This window comes from Lathyrus oleraceus, chromosome 4 (genome assembly GCF_024323335.1).
Source record: "Lathyrus oleraceus cultivar Zhongwan6 chromosome 4, CAAS_Psat_ZW6_1.0, whole genome shotgun sequence".
NCBI classification, from domain to species: Eukaryota; Viridiplantae; Streptophyta; class Magnoliopsida; order Fabales; family Fabaceae; genus Lathyrus; species Lathyrus oleraceus.
The window spans coordinates 279418813-279443750 of record NC_066582.1 but is presented as its reverse complement, the minus strand read 5'-3'; the positions used below and the strand labels follow the sequence as shown (position 1 = coordinate 279443750).

Here is a 24938-nt window from a genome sequence, read left to right as displayed (position 1 = left end):
ATGTGAAAAAAAATTAAGATAGTTTATATTAGAGTAAGTTCTTTATTACAAAATAGTTACTTATTTAATATCATATTAAATAGTTTTTATTTTTTATTATACCTTTTAATTGCATTGCATAGATTTTATTTAATAAATTTTATTATGTATTAAATATTTTTGAGAAAAATAAATAAATTTAAAATTAGTATTACTTCAAATTTTGTTACTTAATTATAAAAATTATAATTACGGTTTATAAGTTAATCAAATATAATAAAATTTCAATAGATTTTGTTTATTTATTTAAAAATTATAGGAAATAAAAAAAATAAAATTATTAATTTAAATATAAAAAAATATTTTTTTTTTAATTTTTTAAATATATCAAAACATATGCAAGTACGAAACCTAAAACAAACTTCGGCTTTAACTTTTTTTTTTAATAAGTAAAAGATTTTTATTAAAAAAAAATAGTTTTTAAACGGGTGAATACCATTGTCATCCCTAACTTACATCATAAAATTGTACTGTGTGAGCAGAGATGAAACCTTAGAGACGGAGGTGGAGGCAGAGGATGGCTCTTAACACAGTGCAGCAAACAAATCGCAATTAGCGCGCAGATTACGCGGCACTGCCTCCATTTTGATTTCCGTTTCTCCAATTTACACACATTCACTTTCTAGGGCTTGTGAATTCGGAACGCACACTTTCTTACACTCACACAGTCCCGCACATACACGTAATCATACTCATACACATAAACCTAACCGTTTTCCTCAATCCGAGTGCATGGAGGAACATCAACAACCACAGAAACTCCCTCTTTCTCTTGACTGGGACACACTCCATGATACGCCGGCGGCGGAACTCGTAGTGAAGGCTCCCGATCAGAAACCTCAGCCTTACGTTGACCTGGACAGTCTCAAAGATTATGAGCTCGAGGACGATATTCGGAGAAAGAAGAAGCTTCTTGAAACCGCCGGTAAAAAATTGCCGGACGGGGGAAGCAAACTTCGCGCTGCCATCGAGTTATATGAAGAGGAGTTTCGTAAACGGAAAATGAACCCCCGTCCTCAGGTTCTGGTCTTTCATATGCCAATTCAGCGTTTTTGTTTTATTTTTGCACTGGTTTTAGAAATTTTTGTTTTTCTTGTAATTTACTTTACTTGTTTTTATAATTCGATTCTATTGGTGCGTTTCTGTGATGATTGATTTTACAGGACTTGTTTGGTTGCTAATGTCATGTTTGTTTGTTTGTTTGTTTGTCATTTGGTTTTCTATGTAGAACAGAAAGTTCATGAGGAGCAGAAGCAAGGACAAGCTACTGCCAGCTCAAGTTCTGTTGGTGAGGGTTTGGTACTGAAAGCATGAAATTGTGTAGTGCTACCTATAATGGCTTGAGTTTAGAGTACATGTGATTTTGTTTGTTTGACTTGATAATGATAGGATTATATGGAGAGCAATGGTATAGCCACTATTTGACAATAGTATAACAGTTCATACTAACTGTGTATTGTAGAACAGTAGCAATTTGTTCAAATGCCGTTATGCTATAGCGCTATGGTGCTTCCAAAGCTGTTATTTGAAAACACCGCCTGAAAGTCACACTTGGTGCTTTTGAATAAAAAATTTCAAGGCTTTCTTTGAGAGTTAGGATGGAAAAGACCGGGAGGGATTTAAAGGGACAAGAGGAAGGTAAATACTGCACTTCATTTGGAAGTGTGTTTTTGTAGAGGATGGTAGAAGAATATGTATGGGTAATATTTTCTTTGGTTTGAGAGTATTATAAAGAGGTGAGAAGGATTTGAAAATTGATTCAAAACCCTTCTTCAATACAAATTTTGAGCTCCTCCTCCGTATGGGATAGTTTTTGTCCAAAGAAGAAAGAGTAACATCTATGTAAGGTGGGGGAATACTCTCCCTTTACCTTTCCCACAACCAAATAGAGCTAAGTGTTTATCAAATGAAGGTTTATGTGACAAACACTCAAGGTTTGTTTGGGAGTTTTGAGAGAAAGGGACGAAGACTTTGGGGATAAAGGAAAAAGTAAAGGGTAGTGTCCCTTCACCATGTTTGAAATTTTATTTTTCTCTATTGGGCTAAATTCCTTTGATATGGGAAACTAAAAAAATGCATTGAGGAGGACTTTGGAGGGTTTTGATTTTTGAACAATTTTCAAATCCACTATTTCTCTTTATAGTACTAAAAAAATAAAATTACTCAAGTATTTTCACCCCACTCCCTTCAGAAATATTTTCAGAAAAAATGTACGCAAGTCCCCTATGTTGGGAAGAATACTTTTGTATTTTGTTACTGCAAGATAAATCTCTCACCTTAACAGAGATAATGTTTTGTAGAAAATGAGAAGGAAATGCTTATGATTAATATTTTTTATTTTATCTTGAGAGTATTATAAAAGGATGAAAAGGATTTGACTAATTTTTCTGATCTCTCCAAAATCTTCCTCAAATACATTTTTGAGTTCCACCATATTACTTGGATTTTGTATTATGGGAAAAAGTACACCCTCATTCAAGTTGAGAGTCTATCTTTCTCTCCTTCCTTTTCCCCAAACTCCTCCCTCCCCTACTAACCTCCCAAACAAAGCCTAAAGTTCAATAAGCTATTTGAATTCTCAACATTTGTTTTCATTGTAAAAGTAAAATTTGAGATTGATAGGAATTGAAGAGGGGACAGGGTTAAGTTCCACATAAGCTTTTTTATAAGCCATTTTGGTAGTTAACTAGTAAACAACTTACAAGCATATGCATAATTGATTTTATTAGCTTCTCCAAATATTTATATGAATGTTTTGTCATGAAATAATTCTAAATAAACTATTCACAATTACCCTATATGGTTTATCGTAGAAAGTGTATTAAAATTACTTCACATATGCTAAGAATCTTGTCTACTATAAGATTTACAAACATTGCAAGATAATTTCAAATTATATTTTCCCTTTAATGTTTCTTGAAAAGGTTTATCCAAGCTAGCTCATGAGATAAAATCACTCACGTGTCTTCACCTATGAATTAGCTTTTGAAATTGTTGTTTCATCTCATTTTATCTATTAGTGGCTCTTTGGTAACAAAAGGTGAAAATATCTTGGACACAGTTTCCCACATATATTTTTTGTTCTTTCTATTGTGAAGATTCCAAGTTCCATATTGGTTAGACATAGAGCTTGAAAAAAGTTTATATAAAGTGACACCCTCATCTTACAATCTGGTTTTATAAGGATGAATAAAGTCAAACTCTAATATGGTATCAAAGCTTGAAAAAAATCCCAAAGTCCCACGTTTGTTAGACATAGAGCTTGAAAAGAGTTTATATAGAGTGACACCCCTCGCCTTACAAACTTGTTTTGTAAGGATGAGTTAGGTTAAACTCTAATACTTTCTTAGATAAAAGAGGATTTTTTTACTTCTAGATTATGAATATCACATTGGAAACCTGATTTTTAGTGTGATATATCTGTAAAGCAGGCTGCGGGGTTGATTTAATTGCTTGTTTGTTGTATAATAAGAAGCTTAACGCTTTTGTAGGTATGTCTAATAACTCTAGAGAAGAGAGTTTGCCATCTCGTCCACAGTCAAAATCCTCTTTTGCATCTTGTTTTATAAAGAAAATGGAAGATAATGTAAGGTCCTTTGCATCATTCGTTAAATACTGTATTTTACTTTCTATCTTGCCTGATATAATGTATCTGACTTCAATTTATGAAGCAGGCTAGTTGTACAACTGATGATTCATTTAGCAACGAGATGCCACATTTCAAGCATTGCAACAGCCAGGTAGTACGACACAACAGAGAACCTAAAAAAAGAAAGAGGCGTCGATCATCTTTAAGACCGTTGCCATTTCAATTCTCGAGCAAACTTTCAAAACGTGATACTTTTAGTGATAGTGATAAAAGGTGCCGAGCCAATTCTACCTTATCGGTACAGACAATTACAAGGAATCTATCAAGACACTTATCAAAAGAGTAAGAGAAAAATGTATCTTTTTTTATGGTTTTTGGTTCATTCCTTTTGGTTGATTTAGGTATTGGTTATTTTACTGTTTTTGTTCCATTTGCTTTTGCTGATTGACTTTTACATATAATATCTTGCCTATTTCCTTTTCATAAAATTAATGGGTGTTTGCCATTGTATGATTTTCATAAATTTTTTTATGGTTTTTCATTCCCATTGTTTTGAATAACATTATTGTGTGATTTTGTCATTGAAATATTTACCTCATTTAGTCACTTTTCCATTGTTCATTCACTTGACACTTGTTTTTCAGAAAACTCATTTAGTCACTCGTCAATGTCAGTGCAATTTTGATTGCCTATTTACATGTTAGATTTATATCCCAGTCCTGTTGGGGTTCCTTAGTTCATAAGGCTGTGTAGCCTTTTATATCTGAGGGTGGGATTTCTGGTTATTGGCTGTACACAGTGAAAATTCAAAAGCAGAAAGGGATATTTATCTTCTAACTTTATGTTTCAGCCCTCCCACTTCCAGTGAATTTATGAATATGTGTTTTGCTGTGTCAGCATAATTAAATTAAGACTTTTCTTTTCCTTTAAATATTTTCTATATAAAAGAGATGAATGCATACTAAACCCCCACAACCCCCATACGCGGGCAAAAAAAAGTAAAGAGACGAAAACATATATATTTTTTTGACAAAATTTATCTTTGAATCAGTGCATCTACAATTTTCTCAATCAGATGTAAAGTATTAATGTATTATTTATTACAATTCTGTTCTCACTCCTGTTCTACTGTGGTTGTGTTCAAAGGTATTCTTTATCTTCAACATTGCCGCTTCACCATAATTAGCTATAGTAAATCATTGAAAAATTCATGTTTTTCACCCTTCTCTCCTTAAGCTGAAGACGGTGACAGACAGAGTTTGTTGTTAGTTTTAGCTCTAGCTAAGTAGAAAGGATAATGTTTAGATTATTGATTACATTGTTGATAATGTTATATTCTTGTTTTCTCTTTTCTCTTCTGGTAGTAAGGGTGCATTTCAGGCAGTTCAATCAGATGGTTCAAGGTCCAGGAAGGTGTGTTTGCATAGCTTAGAGTTTGGTAGTTGTTAGTTATTCAAGTCCCAAGCTGATTAGTAGTTTGTTGATAATGTGATATGGCACATCTTTCTAGCTTCCTTATTTACTTACAAGTGATATGTTATATATGACATGTTCTAAACAGGGTCAGCCCATTGTTCTCGATGATGACGACAGTGACGACAGCGACGATCCTCATGTTTTAGAGAAAACAGAAAACAAAGCTCCTGAATAGTAAGGGAATTTGATTTGATTTGTGCATCTATTTAGGGTTTATGAATCTGCCAATGAAGTTTTTAGTGTTATTTGATTTGTGTTTCTTTTCAGCTTGAAAGATGCTAAGATCTATTTTCCTTCAAGGTACTTCAGAAGATTAAATATTAGAACATTGTCCTTCAACCATAGTTTTCTATGCATAGTCTGTGTTGCTTGACCTTTTAACTTTGCTTTATGATGCTCAGAGATGATCCTGAGTGTGTTGAAGTTTGTTACAACGACATGGAATGCCTTGCTCCTGAAGGTTACTTAACATCAACTATCATGAACTTTTACATTCGGTAAGTCTATTTCGCCCCTTCTCTGTCTTCCCCTTGCAGGTTCCTTTGAGTATTTTTATTTTGCAATGAAGACAGAAACACAATATTTGGTTGCCTTCTCTTGTTACCCTCAAACTCATAGAACATGTTTTTGTACCACCACCACTACCAACGTCATTTTCCACTAGAAGGGGTTAGAGATAAAATGACGTTGTCATATTTTCTCATAAATCATGGCTGGTGATATACCATTGAATTTCAAATCCTTAATAGATAGAAATATAAATAAAAACATATTACCACCTCCGTCTCTATATGCACTCTATACCAAAACACAAGAATTAAGAATTTTTTTTTTTACGTTTAATTTGTCGACAATGTCCATTCTCTTTTCAAAATCATCCTTCAGTTATTCAAGAGAGAAATGCCAAAGGACTGATCTTTTAATTCCCTCATTTAATAAGGGGCATGTTTGTGAAAACTTAATTAATACATCTTGTAATTTGGAAGGGTCTTGTAAAGAGACAATTTTTTTTACTGGGGGTCTTACAGATAGGAATAAATGTAGTATCATCAATACCCTTTTTTCATATTAAAATTATAACTCTTTCTACACACACACACACACAGTTTTGCGAGCATTTATTCCGAAGTCTAGAGAGCTTGAGCTTTCACTTAAATGATCGAGAGAATAAATCCGGGCTTGAGCTTGGTTGTTTAATAGATCAAATGTGTATCTTGATCCTTTTCTGAATAGAACTTCAATATTATTTAACCATTCACTTCCTTATACTGTTATTATCTACTGAACTATTTATGTTATCACTTTTATAGTCCCTTTTAAACCAGTGATGCTGAAAATTTTAATTATCTGCAGAATAATAATCATACTTGGACATGTTTTGCCTGCTTAGTTCTTGAGCTTTTTATGTATGACATTTTGTATTGGCTAGATATTTAAAGCAGCAAGTATCTCCTACAATATCAGACTACCATTTTTTCAACACATATTTCTACAAGAAACTTAAAGAAGCTGTTTCCTGCAAGGTACTTAATCATCTTCCTGCAAGTTCATAGCTGTAATCATATTGTGCATGATGGAGATTGTTTTCTGGGGAAGCAAGCTCTTAATTATTACTCCCTCCGTTCCTTTTTAAGTGTCGTTTTTTTGACTTTTTACACATATCAAGATAACTAATAATTGTTGATACTTTTTAAACAATTATTATGTTTTTTCCTACAATACCCTTAACTTTTTAGTAATTTATTTAATCTTTTTCTCTCTTTATAATAAATGATTAGGGGTAATTTTGACAATACTACAATTAACTCTACATTGAACTTTGAAATGACACTTAAAAAGAAATAATTTTTTTTCTAAAAAATGACACTTATAAAGGAACGGAGGGACTATGATTTAATGACTTGTTGACTGTTCTGTCTTTCTCTGTTTTACTAGATGTGTATTTTGTTTGGTAATTTGAAGGTTTATTTTGAGATTAAAATTTACCCAATAACTTCTCCTTTTGCACTAGAAACTAGTATTTATTTTTAACATATGTATAATCATTTTTGGAATTTTCTGTTTGTTGTTTTTTGTGCTGTGTGTAGCCGTAGGTATTTAGGACAAATGCCCTTTCTGCTTTACAGAATATAAGGCCTGTGAAACAGTGCATAACGAATCTAAAAAAGTGGGATAAAAGATGTTATGAGAATAGATTTAGTAATTAGAAATTTGATGACGTAGTATAACTGAAAGTAGTTAAAATATTAGTGCATACGGAATCTAAATAAAGTGGGATAAAAGATGTTTTTTCGTGCAGTGTGTCGGTATTTAGGACAACCGCCGTTTTTGCTTTTCAACCAGAAAGAGGATAATGCGTCCCCTGATGTTTTATTGATCAAGGAAGATAAAGATTATACGAGGGAGCACTATCTCCCCTCACACCGGAATTTCCAGTTTTGGAATCAATTATTCAAAAACTGTTCTAAACTAATCCCATCCTATTTTTATATAAGGATGAAAGCAGCAATACAAACTAACAGAAAACAACTAAACTAATAAATTAAAACAGAAAGAAAAAAAAAGAAGCTACAACTGTCCTAAACTAATCCCATCCTATTTTTAAATAAGGATGAAGGCAAACTAACAGAAAACAACTAAACTAATAAATTAAAACAGAAAAACAAAAACAAAAATACTAAATTCATAGAGGCCTAACTACTAAACCTAAAGACAAAGTTAATCCCTATTTTGATTAATATTTCATTCTATAGTAAAGCTTTAAAGCCTTATTAGTAGGAAGAGCTCCTGCAACTCTTTTATCTAACCTAATAGATGTGTTTTTGATTCAGTTTGAAAATGTTTTAGTTGTTGGAGATGGTTTTTATAGTGTTACATATTTTTGTTTAAAATTTTTTACCAAGAATTTTAAAAAGAAAACTTCAAGTAAAAAATTGGTAGTTATTCTTAAAACGTTATTTTAGGTATTTCAATATTTTATTATAACTTTTTTTGGATAACAAAATTTCAAAAATCACTTAAATTTGAATCTATTTCAAATAGCTTTTCGTAAAAATCAATTTTGAGATACATCTTTTTGAAAAAAAAGTGATTTTGACTATGTTTTAATCTTCAATAAAATGTATATTTATGTTATATGATGTCAAAAATAGTCTTTTAATTTATAAAAAGTGAATTTAAAAAACTTTTAATATTAAAAAAAATATTTTTATAAAAATCGTTTTTAAAAATACAGAAAAAATCTATTTTTTTTAAAGTTAAAACAAACGGACCCTAATTTTTGTGCCTCTCACATTTACTTCTCTTTGTACTTTATTTGATTTAAGCTCTAATTCATTTCCCATTGCAATATCTAGGATAGTAACAACAGAGACACAATATTTGCAAAGTTCAGAAGGTGGTGGAAGGGTGTAAATATTTTTCAGAAGGCATATGTTTTGATTCCAATACACCAGGAGTAAGTTTTCTTCGTAGCACTGAAGCTTCTGTTGTAGATATTAATTTTCGTAAATGGTGGAAAGTTATTTTGGTGTTTTTATTTTTAATTTTTTTAAATTCAGTTATTATCTGAAGAAAAAAATAATATCACATTTATAGAAAAGGGTCATCATTTGAAGAGATGTATCTTGTTCGTTAGTTATGGACTCTTGAAAAGATGTATCTTGTTCATATAGCCATAGAATCTTTCTCTCTCTAATATGAAATCATTTCATTTATGTGTTCCTAAGTCTTCCAGTGCCGTTCCTTATCTGTGTTTCATATTTTACAACTGCGAGCACCTGTCACCCTTTTCTACCCCTGATGTTGCATGTTCATTAGCTTCCAAATGAGAATTGTCATTGAACCACGTTTTCATGGGTGAGGTACCTCTTTGATACTAGTTGTAAAGACCATGTTGCTTTTCGAATTGATGAATGTCTCTATAAACCATCACAAGTCTTCTTAGCTTGTGTTTTCCTCACACACATGCTTCCTAGGTCATTCATCCTAGAACCGCTCCAAGTCAACCACGCCTAACTTTAGAGTTCTTAAGTCACAAGCTCTCTAAATGTAGGTGCATCTTGTTGGTATAGTAGTTCCAATCAATTCTTTTAGAATTGTTGGAGTAACCCTGTGGTTACTGTCATGATTATTTTTATTATTATCCTATTTTCTATTATAATAATATTCTTCTATAATTAAGGAGAGAATTAAGTTGTAGTTCTCCTATATATATCAGCTATTGCTGATGAATAAAATAGAATAGTAAACCCTATTTTCTATAATGGGATGAGTTGATTATTAGGGTTTAACCAAAAGAAAGAAACGCCTTCTTCTTGCTGCTGTCAGCACAACTTTTCTTCTTGCTGCCAATAAACCTATCATCATTCTTGGGTTTAACAGAAAAAAAAACAGAGACAGCAGTTGCTTATCCGTGGGCTGCCATAATCATTGGCAGCAGGCTCTTACTACCTCGCCGGTCGATATTTCGAGTCATTTTGATGACTCGGAGTGTATGGGTGTGCAGAAATTTTGATCTTATAGGCAACGTTGATGACCATTCTGCTGCTGTGACTTCTATCAAAGATGTTATAAGTGTCATCTTTTTGTCTGATTGCAAGCATATCGTTTAAGTGGATGGTGATAATTGTGTTTTTGTATGGAAATTGCCCACTCTTCTAAAATATTGGAGAAAATAATGGGAAAAAGTAATCCACTGCCTTCAAGAATCCCTGGTCAATCTCCTGCATGTAGCCACATATCATCGTGCAAAGAAGAGTGTCAGCGTTACACTGGGGTGTTTGTTCATTAATGAAAGGGAGCAAAAGTGGAAATGGAGTGCTTAACTCCAAAAGTATTAATATATTATTTCAAGACTTCCCAAATAGGCGCAAGCAAAAGTGAGTCACTGCACTGATGTAAACATTTCATCAGAGGCATATTCTAATTTATCCCCATAAGTTCAAATATCATTTGATCATGCTTCTTTATCGTTAGAAACTGTTAAGAGTCCCACATCGGACAATATATGGTCTAAACATGTGTCTATAAGTGGGGGCACTCCTCACTCTACCAACCGGTTTTGTAGGGTTGAGTTAGGCTCAACCACACATTCTCAATATGGTATCAGAGCCTCGTTTAAGATCCGGTGGGCCACCTACTATGGTTTCCGCTATCGGGCCACCCACCATTCATTTCATCAGAGGCATATTCTAATTTATCCCCATAAGTTCAAATATCATTTGATCATGCTTCTTTATCGTTAGAAACTGTTAAGAGTCCCACATCGGACAATATATGGTCTAAACATGTGTCTATAAGTCGGGGCACTCCTCACTCTACCAACCGGTTTTGTAGGGTTGAGTTAGGCTCAACCACACATTCTCAATATGGTATCAGAGCCTCGTTTAAGATCCGGTGGGCCACCTACTATGGTTTCCGCTATCGGGCCACCCACCATTTATTTCCACGCTCCAAATGTCCAGTCCTGAGTGTGAGGGGGTGTGTTAAGAGTCCCACATCGGATAATATATGGTCTGAACATGTGTCTATAAGTGGGGTCATTCCTCACTCTACCAACCAATTTTGTAGGGTTGAGCTAGGCTCAACCACACATTCTCAACAGAAACTTTGAACACTCAATGCACTTTAGGGTACTTTAGGGCCTAGCGGTACTTTAACCAACACTGATTTGGACAACCATTGGCGCAATGTTTGCACTAATGGTATGGATGCATTTTTGACCCTAGAGATGCAAAAAGTATTTGAGACGATGTTTTTGAAGATTCTTCGAGTTCAACACAAGATAGGGCTATGATCACTAAAGATAAGATCTCCTTTGAACTTTTTGGGTTAAGCATTCCTTTCCCACTTATGCTCTCTTTCTTTAATGAATAGACATCCTAATGGTATATGGCTACAAGCAAGAGGTTGACTAAGGATTCTTCTTGAAGACAGTGGATTATTTTTTTTCAATATTTTAGAAGACAATGAAGTGGACATTTTCCATATAAAAACACAACCATCACCGGCAATCATGAATAATAAGATGTTTGAAGGTTGAATATATGAAGCTTTCCTTTGCAATCACCAGCAACAAGATACTTTCCATCTCTGAACTAACGGCAAGTGATTGAAATTCCTGACCGGTAAGATCTACTTTAACCGCATCGTGTTCAAAAGTCTCAACACTTACTAAACATGAAGAATCCAATAACTCATTGTTAAGCTGTTCCGCGGCTTTTTTTGACAAATCAAATCAGACTGCAAAGAAATATCCCATAGCCTAATTGTACCACTAGTAGAGCATCTTGCAAAAGAAATCTCTCCCAAACAACCTTTAGCAGTGCATGCAAGAGATGGATTTAGCAGTGCATGCAAGAGATGGATCATGCATGTTTTCACAACATAGATTCTTGCTATCCCATATGCATGAGGAATTTGAAACTGTTAAGAGTTCCACATCGGATGATATATGGCATGAACATGTGTTTATAAGTGGGGGTAATCCTCACTCTACCAACCGGTTTTGTAGGGTTGAGTTAGGCCCAACCACATTTCTTAACATGGTATCAGAGTCTCGTTTAAGATCCAGGGGGTCACCTATTATGGTTTCCGCTATCGGGTCACCCACCATTTATTTTCACGCTCCAATTGTTTAGTCCTGAACGTGAGGGGGGGGGGTGTTAAGAGTCCCACATCGGAAAATATATGGCCTGAACATGTGTTTATAAGTGGGGGCAGTCCTCACTCTACCAATCGGTTTTGTAGGGTTGAGTTAGACCCTACCACATTTCTTAACAGCAACTAACCCAAAACACTTTGTGGCCAGATTTGTTCAAGAAATATGGCATGGTAATTGATAGGAATGAATCGGACCCCACAAGTGATGATGGGGATGTGTTAGTTAACAAAGATAATTTTGGGCCTAAACAGTGGAGGGTATATGTGAGAAAGAATAAGAAAGGCCCAGTTAATTAGTATTCTCCAAATAAATAGGAGTCTTAGTTAATTTGTTAGTATTTCCAAATAAATAGGAGTTAGTTATTATTCCCCATATAAATAGGAGTGTATGGGGCAGTAGCTAAGCATGCAATTATTTTCTGTTTTTCATATTAGGGTTTGGGCAGTGAGAGAATTGTTTTCTCTAACTGAGGAGCAGTAGCTCTGGAACTTCTTTGTTATTTTCATATTCATTAATAAAATAATTTCCTCCATTCTATTCTACCTTTCCTCTGTTCTATCAATTGGTCCGACCTGCTGTGTTCATGCAAACCAGAATGGCAGAGAGAATTACTGCAGTTGAGGAACGTTTGGGACGTGTCGAAACTAGTATTGAGGATTTGCGTACTTTCATTGCGGCGGAGATTCAACGGGCGATGGTGAACCGTGAATCACCTCAGTCAAGCGGTACAACGGTTACCTCACCGTTGGATGAGTTTCGTTTGTCCGCAAAGAAGGTGGAGTTGCCAGCATTTACCGGCGACGATCCGGTGGCGTGGATCACTCGTGCTGAGACATACTTTGAAGTCCAAAGAATCTCTCAGGATGTTCGTATTCAGTTGACAAAGTTAAGTATGGAAGGCCCTACTATCCATTGGTTTAACCTATGGCGTGATTCAACAGAGGAATTGTCATGGGAGAACCTCTGTGAAGCAATGATGGCAAGATTTGGAGGAGGGCGTTTGGAGAACCCCTTCGAAGAACTCAAGGATTTGAAGCAATCGGAGACGGTGGAGGATTACATCGCCGAATTTGAATTGTGTTCATCTCAGTGTGGAAGGTTACCAGAACAACAATTTCTGGGCTATTTTATTGGTGGTTTACGTCACGACATCCGTTCTCGGGTAAGAACATTCAAGCCGCACAACCGGTATGTGGCGATGCAATTGGCACGTGATGTGGAACGTGAATTTGCTGAAAATTCAGGTCATGGATCTGGTTCACGTTACAAACCGGGTCATGGCTCTTGGACAAAATCTCAAAAATCTAATTGGGCTTTTCGCGAAGGGGAAGGAAAGGGATCTGCAATTCAGACCCAGACAAATAACTATTTGGGCAAAACGCGGACTGGTTCGGGTTTAGGATCTCAAACCGGGTCAACGCGCCCTACTAATTCTACAACATCTTCTCGCCCAAATTTAGGTGACAATTTGCGCCGTCATTCTCGTGGTGTCCGCCATCTACCAAGTGCAGAGGTTAATGAGCGTCGTGCGAAAGGACTCTGTTTTCGTTGCAACGAACGATGGGATCCTCTCCATCAATGTGCAACAAAACAGTTACGATTGATTATCTTGGGGGATGGTGAAATTGTCAACGATGAAGGAGAGATTGTCGTGTTAGAGGCTGAGTCGGAAGAAGAGCTCACACAAGAGGAAGTAGAATGTAAAACTATGGGACTGTTTGGTGTATCCACTAATCTAAACCAGGTCCGGACGATGAAATTGGAGGGATGTTTACAAGGTGCATCTATTCTGGTTCTTATTGGCAGTGGAGCCACACATAATTTCATATCCCCTAAAGTGGTGGAAACCCTCGGATTGCCTATGGTGCCTTCTAATCCCTTGGGTGTTAAGTTAGGAGATGGTCACCGTGTCCTAACTAAGGGTAGATGCAATGGAATTCAGCTGAACGTGGGAGCGGCGCAGATTTGTTTTGATGCTTATGTACTGGAGTTAGGAGGTGTGGATTTGATTTTGGGAGTTGTGTGGCTGGAAACTTTGGGGAAGGTGATCATGGATTGGAAAGAAATGTCTATGGTGTTCAACCATAAGGGCAGTAAGGTGAAATTACTTGGTCAAGCTGTAGATGATACGATGGCTACATTCCAAAGCATCATCACTCCTTCTCGAATGATAGCAGGCTGTGAATGGCCTACCTTGATGGAGGTGTTAGGATCACCGCTGTCACGTGTCTCTGATCATCAGACTAAGGAGTTGGGAGGACTGTTGGATCGTTTTGTTATTGTGTTTAAAGAAATTCAGGGTCTTCCTCCGGCAAGAAACACTAGCCATTCAATTGAACTTTTACATGGTGCTGGTCCGGTAAGTGTGCGGCCTTATAGATATCCTCATTTACACAAGGATGAAATTGAAAAACAAATTCAGAGCCTAATGCAACAAGGGGTGGTGAGAAACAGCACCAGCGCTTTCTCTAGTCCCGTCATTTTGGTCAAGAAGAAGGATCAATCTTGGCGGATGTGTGTAGATTATCGGGCACTCAACAAGGTAACAATTCAAGACAAGTACCCTATTCCTGTTGTAGATGAATTGTTAGATGAGTTACATGGTTGTAGTTATTTCTCTAAGCTCGATCTTAAATCTGGTTATCATCAAATCCGTATGAAGGAAGAGGATATTCATAAAACGGCTTTTCGGACTCATGAGGGTCACTATGAGTTTTTGGTAATGCCGTTTGGCCTCACCAATGCTCCCGCAACCTTTCAATCGGTGATGAATGCAATTTTCAAGCCCTTTCTAAGGAAGTTTGTCCTGGTTTTTTTTGATGATATCCTTGTATACAGTAGGAGTTGGGCTGATCATTTGCAACACTTGGAGGTGGTTCTTAATATTCTGAAGCAGCATCAGTTTGTGGCAAACCGGAAGAAATGTACCTTCGGTCAGCACCAAGTGGAATATTTGGGCCATGTCATTTCCAAAGCAGGGGTTGCTGTTGATCCTGCCAAGGTTAGCAGTGTGTTACAATGGCCGATTCCTAAGAATGTTAAAGGAGTGCGAGGGTTTTTGGGGTTAACTGGTTATTACAGAAAGTTTATAGCCAACTATGGAAAAATTGCTAAACCCTTGACAGAATTGACAAAGAAGGATGGTTTTAGCTGGAATGCGGCAGCGGCTGAAGCTTTTGAGAAATTAAAAGTAGCTGTTACAACTGCCCCAGTTTTAGCCCTGCCTAATTTCAAGGTTCCATTTGAAATTGAATGTGATGCCTCAGGAAAAGGAGTTGGTGCAGTGCTGTTGCAATCAAAACATCCCATTGCATATTTTAGCAAGGCATTTGCATCATCGAGGTTATCCAAATCTGCCTATGATAAGGAGTTAATGGCTTTAGTGTTAGCTATTCAGCACTGGAGACATTATTTGTTAGGAAGGAGGTTTGTGGTTTATTCTGATCAAAAGAGCCTAAAACACTTGTTGCAACAACGGATTACTACGACAAATCAGCAAGAATGGATGGCTAAGTTGTTGGGTTTTGACTTCGAGGTGGTGTATAAGGTGGGAGTGGAAAATAAGGTGGCTGATGCTTTATCTAGACAACACGAGGACGCAGAGTTGCAAACTATTAAATCCTACCCTATTTGGCAGCAGAGCAGCCAACTGCAACAAGAAGTATCAAATGATCCTTTACTTAAAAATATTGTGGAGGCTATTCAAAAGGATCCTAATGCTAAACCTGGTTTTGCTTTAAAAGGCGGCATATTATTCTATAAAAATAGGTTAGTAATACCTGCTAGCTCACCACTTATTGAGGAGTTACTCAAAGATTTTCATTCGTCTCCGAGTGGGGGTCACTCCGGCTACCTACGCACTTATAGGAGAATGGCAGGAACTTTATATTGGCAAGGGATGATGCGGAGGGTGCAAGATTTTGTGAAAGCTTGTGATACTTGTCAACGACAAAAATATGCGGCAACTACTCCTAATGGATTACTACAACCTCTTCCTATTCCGGTTTTGGTATGGAGTGAGATATCTATGGATTTCATTACTTGTTTGCCAAAAAGTAATGGATTTGAAGCTATATTGGTTGTTGTGGACCGTCTCTCCAAATACAGCCATTTCATTCCTCTTAAACATCCATTTACTGCTCGCTCAATAGCTGCTATTTTTGTGAAGGAAGTGGTTAGATTACATGGAATTCCGGAGTCTATTCTTAGTGATCGTGACCCCTTGTTTGTGAGTATCTTTTGGAAAGAGTTGTTCAAGTTAGTTGGCACGGTGCTTAAAATGTCCTCGGCATACCACCCACAAACGGATGGCCAAACAGAAGTGATTAATCGTTGCTTAGAGGCCTATCTACGTTGTTTTATTGCAGATCAACCTAAGACATGGGCTCACTGGATTCCGTGGGCAGAACTGTGGTACAATACCACATTTCATGTGTCTACAGGGTTCTCTCCTTTTGAGGTGGTGTATGGCAGAAAGCCTCCAGTGTTGGTGCATTTTTTAGAGGGCGAAACCAGAGTAGAAGCTGTAGCGCAGGAGTTAAGGGACAGAGATGAGGCGTTGCGTCAATTGAAAACTAATTTACTCAAAGCCCAGGAGCACATGAAATACCAAGCTGACAAGAGACGCAAGGATGTGCAATTTGAGGTTGGTGATTGGGTTTTCCTCAAATTACGTCCTCATCGACAAAACTCGCTTGTGCAAAGAATCCATCAAAAACTGGCCCCTAGATTTTTCGGACCTTATCAAATCATGAAGAAGATAGGACAAGTAGCTTATAAGTTAAAGTTACCACCAACATCTAAAATACATCCTACCTTTCACGTGTCGCAATTGAAGAAAGCGGAGGGAAACTATACTACTACGACTACTACTCAGCTACCTATCAGTTTAGAGTCAGAAAAAGGGGACATTACTCCGGCCAAGGTTTTGTCATGGAGGGATAAGTTCGATGGTGGACAGCACAAGAGAGAATGGTTGATTCAATGGGAAGGGATGGATGTTGGAGATGCTACCTGGGAAGAGGAACTGTTATTGAAGAGTCAATTCCCTGATCTGCGCCTTGAGGACAAGGCTAATGTTGTAGGTGGGGGTGATGATAGGAATGAATCGGACCCCACAAGTGATGATGGGGATGTGTTAGTTAACAAAGATAATTTTGGGCCTAAACAGTGGAGGGTATATGTGAGAAAGAATAAGAAAGGCCCAGTTAATTAGTATTCTCCAAATAAATAGGAGTCTTAGTTAATTTGTTAGTATTTCCAAATAAATAGGAGTTAGTTATTATTCCCCATATAAATAGGAGTGTATGGGGCAGTAGCTAAGCATGCAATTATTTTCTGTTTTTCATATTAGGGTTTGGGCAGTGAGAGAATTGTTTTCTCTAACTGAGGAGCAGTAGCTCTGGAACTTCTTTGTTATTTTCATATTCATTAATAAAATAATTTCCTCCATTCTATTCTACCTTTCCTCTGTTCTATCAGTAATCAATGTTATTTTCTTCATATAACTTTTTGGCCTTTGAGTATAGTATACTAGCAGCATATTCCAGGGACATGGGATATATAATAGGATTGTTCCATTATTGCAAGCATAGACCGTTAGTTTTCCTGTTATTGATAATGCAAAAGATTTTTGAATGTTCAAGACTTTTTGACTGAAAGCCTAGAATGAATAAGGTAGTAAGTCCGTGATCTTGAAGGTTCAAAAAGCTTTTGCATTATCAATATTTGGAAAACTAATTTAGAATTATGGCTCAAGGTATTTGTGAAGGACTATGGATACACATGGTCATACAAGAACTTAAAGTAAAATTTGAACTTCTGCTGAAATTATACTTTGACAGTAAAACAACCATTAACACATTTCATAATCTAGTTCAACATGACAGGATCAATCACATTGAGATAGATCATCATTTCATAAAAGAGAAATTAGATGCCGCTCTCATATGTCTACCATTCGTCACCTCTAGCCAACAAACTGTAGACATCCTCGCCAAAAGCTTGGCCAAACCTACATTTGAGCATTTTGTAGGCAAGTTGGACATGATAGATATCTACGCCCCAACTCGAGGAGGGTGTTGGAGTAACAGTGTGGTTACTGTTATAGTTATTTTTATTTTTATCCTATTTTCTATTATAATAATATTCTCGTAATATTAAGGAGAGAATTATGTTGTAATTCTCCTATACAAGTTATTGTTGAAGAATAAAATAGAATAGTAAACCCTATTTTCCAATAAGAATGTGTTTGGAAGTTAGGATGGGAAGGAAGGAGAGGAAGAGAAGAGGGAGGGAGGGAGAAGGAGGGTTATCTCTCACCTTGTTTGGAAGGTAGGGTAATCCTCACCATTTGGGAGTTAGGATGGGAAGGAAGGAAAGGAAGAGAAGAGGGAGAGGGAAGGAGGGTTATTTCTCCATGTCAAACCCGCTTAACTTTGGAGTTCTTGGTGCATCTTGTTGGTATAGTAGTTCCAATTAATTCTTTTAGAATCTGTTTGGAAGTTAGGATGGGAAGGAAGGAGGGGAGGAGAAGAGGGAGGGGGAAGGAGGGTAAACCTTCCCATTTGGGAACTGAAAAAACATTAGAAGATGGGTTTGGAGGGTTTTCAAGATATCCCCATACCTTTACCTCTTTCTTAAAGATTCTGAAGGGAGTTCATATTATAAACTCTCCCTTCCCTTCCCTTCCCTTCCAGATTCTTAAGTTTTTCTCAACTTTACATTTGCATACATGCATAGTCTCGGATTTCTCTTGTTCAACAACTTTACATTTGCATATATGCCTAGTCTCGGATTTCTCTTGTTCAACTTAAATTGGTCCAATTAGGTGTACCTCCTCCTACAAGCCTGCAGGGGCTTATCCTCGGTGCTTCTTCTTTTACACCAGTATTCAGTGCCCACCACTCTCTTCAGCCCCAAGCATCACAATGGGGGCTTCTTGTGGATGCTATGAAGATTGAAATGCTTTATTGTTTTATTTTTATTTTATCTTTGGATATTTCTTTTCTCCTTGTTGGTGCATATACTTTTGTTTTTAATTTTACTCTTCGAAGAATACTGAGTACAGAAAAGCTGGCTGGCTAGATGAATTAATTAAGCATATTGGTTGCTTAAATATAAACTTTTATACTTATTTGTATGCGCTTTTATTTCTACTATGCACTTCCTGCCCAATATTGGCATTTGACAGAAGGATCATTGTTTTTTATATATAAATTAAATGCTCACAACCTCTACTGATATATGGATTTATTTCTTGTGTTGTTTTGCGTGGCCAGTCTTCATTGGAGCTTGAGCATTATTTGTTTCCCAGACAAAGAAGATGAATCAGGACCAATAATACTTCATTTGGACTCTTTGGGGCTTCACTCTAGTCGATCAGTTTTTGAAAACATTAAAAGGTGAGACTAGAGAGTTGTTTGTTACTCCCTCTACTATAAATTATTTGTCATTTAAAGTAATACTCTCTCCGTCCCACAATGAGTGATCCATTTGGAATAAAAGAGTGTCCCAAAATAAATGATCCATTTTAATGCACTTTTTCCAATTTTACCCTATAGTTAATATTACTTTCATCATTTTCAATATATGATAAGGGTAGTTTATTAAAAATATTATTCTCTCTCATTTATTCAGTTTTCTTAAACGGTGTGAAATGACCAACTGGGTCACTCATTATGGGACGGAGGGAGTATATCGTTAGAACTATTATTGAAAGTAATTGTTTGTCATAGTTATCAGTTTTTTTTTTTATAATTTTTCATTTTGAAATGATGTTGCAAACATCTGCTTAAGAACTACTATTCTTTTACTAATTTTTTTTAGAGTAAACAATCATTTTGGTTCCTGAATGTGTGAGGCACCTGTCATCATAGTCCCTTAATATATCTAAATTGCAAACACATCCCTAAGTATCTCTTTTGTTTGTAACTGTATGGACTAATTAACTAATGCAAAACGCCAAAACACATTTGAAGACCAAAATGACTAATTAAAGGGACACTTGAAAATGTGTTTGCAATTTCGATACATATACATTCAGGGACCGCAATAGCAACACCTCACACATTTAAGGAACCAGAACAGCGTTATTTTGGGACGAAGACAGAACAAGTACATCTGGGACAAAGTGTTGGGCTAGTGAGTAGTGAGTCAAATCAACAAAAGTTACATGCTGAATAATCATCGGCGGGAAAAGATGTCACGAAAGAAATGATTGTCGGTGGGAATAGAAGCCATTAGATAAAATCTTTAAAATAAGCTGGAGAGGCCTTAGGAGAATTTGTAGTGTTAGAGGAAGCCATTATGGGTCAATGGGTGAGACACACACGTTGGAAAAGGGTTGTTGATGCAACCGATTAGCTTTCCGTGTCTCAAAACCACAAATCGAGGTTGGAAATAGATCCAGACTGCAGTGGCGTAACACAAGTGAAAATGGCGCCAAAAAGCTTACCGGACGTCATCTCACATGGCAAAGGCCATGATTGATTTTTGAAATTGACTCTCTCTGTCAATGTGCAGGAGACTCAGATCTCATGCCATGTTTTCGTTGGAGGTATTGGGATGATGTAAATGAACTCAACAGGTATTCATCACAGAGGATCTAACCAAGCTCTAGATAACATGCTGAAGTTATGGGATTTAGAAATATTAATTAATTTGATACTAACTTGATACAATAGACGAATCTCTAACCCTTGTAATTTATAAGGATACAAGACTCTGTAATCTAGACAAAAAGGGAAACTAAAAACAAATCACGATAATAACCAAGCAACTTATCCTAGGAGACAAACTAAGATACTAAAATATAATATCTATTTAACATATTCAATATATCTGAAGTGTTTGACAATTTTTCAACTAAACCTGATTAGCCTGGTAAAGATATGATTTGAACTTGGTAAAGCCCCTATTTTAATATGTTGGTTTGTTGTTTGTTTTAACTGATTGACTTTGAGCTGGACCACTAGGCCTGTAGCCTAGACATTTGACTAGGTTGATCCCAGTCTAATTCTTATAACTTTGCTTTGTTAGTTTTATCTTGCCATATTTTGATGACTGTTTATAGACATTTATATTTGGTTTAAACATATAAATTAATGATGTCAAATAATGCGCTGTAGCTATTTGATAAAAGAAAGGAACTATTTGAGTAAGGAATGCGCGTCCTCAGATGTTCCGATTGCAGACAGAATATGGAAGTCTCTTTCTAGTACAATTGAAACTGTAATCATGAAGGTAAATTTCTGGGTTATAAATCTAGAGTCATGTACTGTTGATAGTTTGATACCTAATCATGTTTGTTCTTGGAAGATGATGTTTCCAATTTCACCATTTGTTCTTAAAATGAATGACCTTTTAGTATATGCCACAGATTCCTACACTTACAGATTGTTTCTGTTCATAATGAAATAGTTGCTGAGTGAATCACATTTGATGGAGTGAAATCCATCTTTTGAACCTTCGTGGTGAACAGCCAACCACAAAATTTCTGCCAGCTTCAAGAAAAAGCTCTTCCAACCCTAGACTTTTAACAAAACCTTCATGACAATGGAATTTTGTTTCAGATTTTCAGCATGTTGACTGTGAGTCTAGTACACTGAAGTTTGTTTCTTAAAATTTGATGCTAGCATTTTCATCATCTCAACAACAGTACTATTTTTTCTTAAATTTGATGCTAGCATTTTTATACTACTGGTAGAAACTGGTATCTCATTAGTGGAAATAGGGAAGATTTCCCTTGAATACAAAACAATGAACTGACATCATTAGAGGTTTTGCCATCCTCCCAAATTCCCAGAAGGCCCTAACTATTTCAAATGACAAGATAATCCCCTCTCTATGCCTTCTTTTTTATTTAGAGACAACATGTTCTGTTTCCCTTAACTAATCTCTCTAAATCACCGACTAACTAACCAATTAACTAATTCCCTCATTGACTAACTAGGTTACCTTTCAACAATTTTGCAAGTCTTGTAATTGTGCAGTAGATTTCAAAACCCTTTCCACTCCTTTCGTGCTCAGAAAAATAGATACTAGGAAAGAAAGCAGCAAAGTTTTTAGATAGTTGTTTCAGTGAGTATAATGATTTTTTCCCCTGAAGTTTCAAAATTGTGTGGTTTCCGTAACAGAATGTCACATTTTGTGTTTTTGCTCCAGGTTCCCCAACAGAAGAATGAGTATGACTGTGGTCTTTTTGTGCTGTACTTCATTAGGCGTTTCATGGAAGAGGCACCCGATCGACTGAAAAAGAAAAATTTAGCAATGGTAATAATACAAATTATTTCAAAAATTTAAAAAAAAGTTATAACAAAAATGATTTTTAAAATTCTTTGTAAAATTTTTTTAAATAAAAAAAAACTAAAACAAATAGCCCAATATCATTTCAAATAATGGATATTATTGATTTTGACTTGTCAATTTACAGTTTAGCAAGAAATGGTTCAAACCTGAAGAAGCATCCAGTTTGAGAGCGAAAATCCACAAGTTGCTTGTAGCAGAACTACACAGTTCAGTCAAGCCTGATGGTATCAATGAGTCATCCCCTTCATCTGCTGGCGATGCAATCGAATGCAATGAGACTGCCAAGGACTCTTCCTCTTCATCTGCTGGCGCTGCAACCGAATGCGATGAGACTGCCAAGGACTCTTCAATCAAAGATGGCATCACGAGTTGTGATTCTCTCATGATTGAATGAACTATCTGTTGATAGTCTATATAGTTGATTTTGGTACTTTTTACGGTGTACAGACACCGGCTCAGCCGGTAGTTTTGGATAGGATGTTTCCTATGGTCTTTTTAAATAGCCAAATAGCCTGCTATACCAGATAAGGTGGATGACATTTTATGACCAAATAAGGGTCAAACTTATCTAGTTTCTGACCATTTTTTATGGGTTAGGAATAGGAAACAGCACAGAACTGACGACTAAATATTATAGGGTTTAAAGTGAATATGCGAGAATTGTACTTTAAAAAACTTTTTTTTTATAATCTTCAATTTTAGTTGCCTTAATTTCAACATGTTATTTAAGTTTTTATATGGTTTGTTAACAGTCAGAGCACCCTGCTGTCACCCAATTTTATAACACACACAGTGGCATAATGGTATTTGGTTTCTGCATTTCATGAACTGTCGTAAAATAAACATTATATAACACTCGACCAGGAATTTGGTTCAGCTCACTCCACCAGGTTAACACGGGCTAAAATGGGGTTGATGTGGGGATGCCAATTTGCATCTATTATCCTGGATATCTGTGGGGATTATTTGTGTGAAATTCCAAATTCCTTTGCAGATTCTCTACTTTGGAGATGGTGTAAAAATTTTCTCTGATGACACGGGCGGAAAATGGGGTAGTATTCTTTACTTTACACATTCTCCGACTCTGAACATATTATTTAATTTTAATATTTATAATATATAATTTTACATGCTTTTTTTATTAAAAATAATTAATATATTAATAAATGAAGAGTTATTTGTTGATTATTTTATTTTATTTTCAATGCTGTCTATAAGGGGTGGAAAATAGGGAAGTATCCTCAACCCTGCGATTTCGATCATATTATTTAATTTTAATATATATAATTATATAATTTTATATATATTTTTATTAAAAATAATTAATATATTATTAAATGAAGAGTTATTCGTGGATTTTTTTTAATGATTAAATACCAAATTCTTATGTGCATTCGTTATATTGTAAATAGTTCATGCCCTCTCTTCTTTTTTCAATTTTCTGTCTTCTTCGTTCCCATGTTACCTGTTTTCATCGTATCATCACAACAATCATTTTTCTTTGATCATTGTATTTTTGATAATTACTCTTTAACTTAATTATATTTTAATTATTAATTTATTTTTTATTTAATTAGTAAATTAGTGATTATATTTTTGTAATTGTAAATATTTTTGTATTATTTTGTTATTGATACAAAATGTGTTTTTATTTTTTAAAAAAGAAAAATATAAATATATATTTTTTGAAAAAAAAAGAAAAAATTATAAAATATTAGTGTCGAAGTTTTGATCTAAAATATAAGTTTTTTTTTTAAGATTTGATTTCTATGAATCTTCGATTCTTCATAGATTCCTATGGAGATGGAGATGAGAAAAAAATATTTTCTCATAATAGGGATTAAGGACAGAGATGGAGAAAATAATGAGGATGGAAAACATGATGCGCATATACTCGCGCTGTTAACATCCCTGTGGTGGTGTGGTAAGTTCCTATTATCCTGTGATTTTGTAAAAACTTAGTTTCACTAGAAAAAACTTACCAACATGAGAGAATATTCTTTTTGAATTAGAAAAATATTATCAACAAGATGAGAGTACATCTTAAAAGAGGTTTGTTTCTCAATATCTAACTACTAGTACTTTCCAACTCGGTTTGGATAGTATCTCAATATCGTATTACTAGTACTTTCCACCTTTTGAAAAATCACTCTTTTATACCACTCAATTTTTTTTTAGTTCTACATTCTCTCTCTCTTTTTAATAAATTTTTATTTTATCTTTACTTCTCAGCAATATTAGTTTTGTAGATTTTATAATCGGTCAATTATCAGATGTATATCATTTATTTGATCTCTCATCTTATTTGAGATGTCAGAGCTTCAAATAATAATCAATAGGTTTCTTCTATTGAACGAAGGTTATTATAGTCATCTGAAATTAATAATATTTATAAAAAATAAATTGATAATTCTTTTTGTTTATCATTATTATTAACTTTTTCTTTATAATAGATACTCTTGTTTTTTTTCCCACTCAATTGTTATTTGTAGAAATCAAATTCAATGTCACAAAAAAAATTAAACAGTAAATACTCGAAAGACTAAAATTGAAAAAAAAAGAGGAAAATAATGGGGAAAAACTATCACAAAAAAAGTTAACACAAAAAACTAAAATATGATAGTAAATAAAAAACTCTGAATAATTATAAGCTTTAACATAATTTGAATATATTTTTCCTCTTTTAATATAAACGATTAATCACAAACAATAAAAAGAAGAAATTAAAATTTGCACTAAGGAATGGTTCTATATAAATCTTGCTCTGAATATCAATTTAAAGTTCATACTTGGGTAAATTTATGAAATTTGTTATTTATTATGATAAGATTAAGAAAAAAATTGATGGAAATGATTGAAAAG

General features: G+C 35.2%; 1 protein-coding gene across 6 annotated transcripts; it reads left to right on the top strand.

The window, feature by feature from the left end:
* The first annotated feature begins 459 nt into the window (after positions 1–459).
* On the top strand, positions 460–22793 carry LOC127075097 (ubiquitin-like-specific protease 1D). Of its 6 annotated transcripts, none has more exons than XM_051016544.1 (14): positions 460–1059; positions 1273–1327; positions 3531–3625; positions 3714–3970; positions 4993–5041; positions 5190–5278; positions 5372–5404; positions 5506–5601; positions 6534–6627; positions 8461–8561; positions 19049–19171; positions 20897–21011; positions 21933–22040; positions 22201–22793. In XM_051016544.1, exons 1-14 carry the CDS (start codon positions 772–774, stop codon positions 22468–22470), a joined length of 1773 nt encoding a protein of 590 aa, XP_050872501.1. In that variant the 5' UTR covers positions 460–771; the 3' UTR covers positions 22471–22793. The 6 variants fall into 6 exon arrangements, with proteins under 6 accessions (XP_050872501.1, XP_050872500.1, XP_050872505.1 ...); XM_051016543.1 differs by having other exon boundaries at positions 3711–3970; XM_051016548.1 differs by having other exon boundaries at positions 922–1059; positions 1268–1327.
* Positions 22794–24938: the final 2145 nt, after the last annotated feature.

Bases quoted from the DNA above. Each gene is read 5' to 3' on its own strand.
- LOC127075097 (XM_051016543.1), top strand. From the start codon at position 772: ATGGAGGAACATCAACAACCACAGAAACTCCCTCTTTCTCTTGACTGG. The intron at 3,971-4,992 runs GTAAGAGAAAAA...CTCTTCTGGTAG, and splicing joins TCAAGACACTTATCAAAAGA to TAAGGGTGCATTTCAGGCAG. The intron at 22,041-22,200 runs GTAATAATACAA...GTCAATTTACAG, and splicing joins AAAAGAAAAATTTAGCAATG to TTTAGCAAGAAATGGTTCAA.